This window comes from Anneissia japonica, unplaced genomic scaffold (genome assembly GCF_011630105.1).
Source record: "Anneissia japonica isolate Jap-2015-1 unplaced genomic scaffold, ASM1163010v1 scaffold2320_len370340_cov150, whole genome shotgun sequence".
Lineage (NCBI taxonomy): Eukaryota > Metazoa > Echinodermata > Crinoidea > Comatulida > Comatulidae > Anneissia > Anneissia japonica.
The window spans coordinates 87186-90377 of record NW_022705529.1 but is presented as its reverse complement, the minus strand read 5'-3'; the positions used below and the strand labels follow the sequence as shown (position 1 = coordinate 90377).

The following is a 3192-nucleotide window of genomic DNA, read 5'->3' as shown; positions in this document are numbered from 1 at the left end:
AGATATATATATATGCTACTCCTAACTGACACCTAGGGCGAAAATGCCTTTGTCTATATTTCGCCTTAACGTCGTTAAAATTTCCCCCTTAAGCGGCAGTATTTTCGCCTTAAGGTATTGTTTCTAACCCTCTCCATTGTTAAGGTTTCCCCCTATGGTAGTATATAGTCATATACAGTATATAAATATATTCTAATGTTTTAAATATGTTATTTTACTGGGTAATTCCGTGTCAAATCAACCAGAGGTCCCAGGTCTACTGTCTTGGATTATTTTGATGAAACTCCATAAAAATGATCTGCTTTGTGAAAAATCAACATACACAAAAGATTAGCCCTACTGGATATGTAGTTTCCGAGATATTGACGCCCAAAAAAAGGCACGTGGCTCTTCAAGATGCGCAAACAAAATTTCCTCCAACTTTGGAAGCTTATAGCTCGGGATTGGTAATAGTTATCAAGCTCAAACTTAGTAATCTAACTTACTTTCCACCATATTACACAAATATGGCATCAGCCTAACTGTTTTCTCTTCTCTTTTGAAGTTATCTGCACTCAAAATAGCCACTTTGTTTAACGACACAATTTTTTTGTGATTTTTTAGGTCACCCTGTGTCCATAAGGTTACAGGCGCTGTACTTCCGAAGATATTAGCATACGAAAATCAAAGTTAATTTCACAGTGAACTAATTTGTGCCAGGCCCCCTTTTACATTAAACTGCTGCTATGGGAAAACAAATAGGAATTGGGAGTCTAAAAATTTCAGGTTTTTTAATTCACAATGAATAACTGTCAGTATAAAAAATTTTAAAAATCTATGATCCCATGGCATGGAATGACTCAACTCTTTTGACTCACATTTTGCATGTGCTTTCAAAATATGTAATAAAAATTGGGGGTGACCTTTCATCCCAAGGAGCTATAATTGATTAAATATATTCATAATTTTAAGCATATAACATTTTGATGCACACGTACGCGCACGTTATGATGCACGTACAAAACTTAAGGTACATGACATTTTTACCCTGAAGTTAATGCCCATTAAATATGATTCAGAAATGACAGCTGATTAGGATGATATGGGGTCATCAAAGTTTTGATGAAAGAAAGATTAGGAGGGGTAAAAAAAACAACACTTATTTTGACCATGATGACGTCATCAAAATGTAAAAGGAAGTCACATATATGAAAGAGAATTGTCTAAGCTAAAACATACTCAAAGTTGGGAGACGATCGATCAAGGATAAGCGAGATACGCTCAAATGCGTATTTTCAAAAATGACGTCACAGATAAAAATCAGTTTCTTCGAATTCAGATGGCAATATGATGACTTCACAATGTCCGATCGGCCATTATGATCTAAAAAATCATATCTACAACTCATGTGCTTTCAGAATATGTAATAAAAATTGGGGGTCACCCATCATCCTAGGGAACTATAATTGATTAAAAATAGGCATACTTTTGGCTTATTTTCGCTTTATGCCGACGAAAACACGCACAAGGATTTGTATGTTAAATGCGCACGCAGAACATTGCCATTGGCCCTAAGATTACCAAAAATAGAATGGAAATATGTGAATACAGCGTCAGGAACCCAAAACATGTAAAAAAAAACGAAATATCCAGCTTCCATACGAACCATGTGCGTAAGAATTTGAAAAATGTTGAAATAATCAGAATGGCCTGAAACGTGCTCTCCTTTAGTCAAAAGGTGATTTCGAGCATTTTAAAATTTTGTCGCACACGTACGCACGTGTTATGAAGCACACACGTAAAATTAGGGTACATTACATTTAACATTAACCTGAAGTTAATGCTCACTAAATACGATTTCGAAATGGTAATTGGTTAGTCTGATATGATCGATAATGTAAAAACGCAAAATTGCTCGTAGATGACGTCACGTGTGACTGAGCACATTGAAAACCTTATTGTGACTATTCCAGGCCAAGCCTGAAGCGCGCATTTGCCTTGCTCGCGGCAAATTTGAGATAATAAAAATAGAAGGAAAGGTAGAATAAAAAAAAAAAAAGATGATGAAGTAAGGAGATCTGTGACAATAACAAGAGGTGATCCGCACTAGTTGCGGATCACCAATAAATAAAGAAGAAAAATCCGAACGAAAACAAAGGTGATACGCTCGGAAGCGTATTATTATTACCAATTTTAACTCCAGCAAAAAACATTAAAATAGCAATATCTCCGCTAATATTGGCCCGATTTACATAATTTTTGTTTTAAAATGCTTCATTCAGTTATGTCTTTCTATTAAAAATAAATAAAAAAATATTTGGGACATTTCAATTTTTTTTTTGGCCTAGCCAAGCCTAGGCCTAGCCAACGCTGGGCTAGGCCTAGACTGCCTAGGCCTAGTCTAGGCCTACCCTAGCCTACGTTACGTATAGGACCCATTTTGAAAATACTTAGACTGCTAAATTAATTTTGTCTGTTCAATATACAAATACAAGTGCATTGGGCCTACCCCAAGTCGTCAAGACTGTCTAGGATACCGTTTTGTACAAAAGCCATGGGTCCACCTTCTTATTCTTTTCACGAATCTGATATGTGCCTTCTTGCGCACAGTTTTGAGTCATTTGCACAATTACAAACTGTGCGATAGAAATCCTGCTGCTGCAGTGCTGCAGACCAGCAGCGAGACCAAAGATACTAGAAATATAAGATAGAGTTCTCCACACAAAAAAAGTGTTCCACCGTGTTCCACCGAAATGCATGGTGGGAATACGAAAAACGGGACGCCCCCTACAGCTGGATCTAAACAAACTTGTGCCAAACTTTCGTTACCAAGTCGTCGCCTATTTTATTATCAATTCTCAACAAAGATGTCCTAGACATAAAAACAAACTGGAATAGACACCCAGACAGTGACATCGGTGAATACATAACCTCCTTGGTGGCGGTAGAAATCGTTGCTATTATCCAAATAATACACAAAACAATTAAAGCATAATCATGAATCAGTAAAGAATAAAACAAGAATACAGCGCAGAATCGCATGGCCGGACGCACTCTTAGTGAAAAAGTTTTCCTCAATTAGTGGAAAAGGAAGGGCTCCTTTTGCGTCTGGATATACTTAGCAACAGAAGGGCGCCCTGTACGTTGGGCACGAAGTATAGGAAACTTGCATGGTTAAAAAGAAGGGCGCCGCCTACGTTGGGCACGACTTCC

General features: G+C 37.3%; 1 protein-coding gene across 1 annotated transcript in view; it reads right to left on the bottom strand.

The window, feature by feature from the left end:
- The window catches only part of LOC117105606 (protein FAM98A-like), a 67479-nt gene extending 64788 nt beyond the window's left edge, over positions 1-2691 (bottom strand). The window contains exon 1 of the mRNA XM_033246784.1: positions 2489-2691. Within this exon, the coding sequence (XP_033102675.1) occupies positions 2489-2535 (47 nt within the window). The 5' untranslated portion in view covers positions 2536-2691. The remainder of the gene's footprint in view (positions 1-2488) is intronic.
- Between the last annotated feature and the right edge of the window lie 501 nt (positions 2692-3192).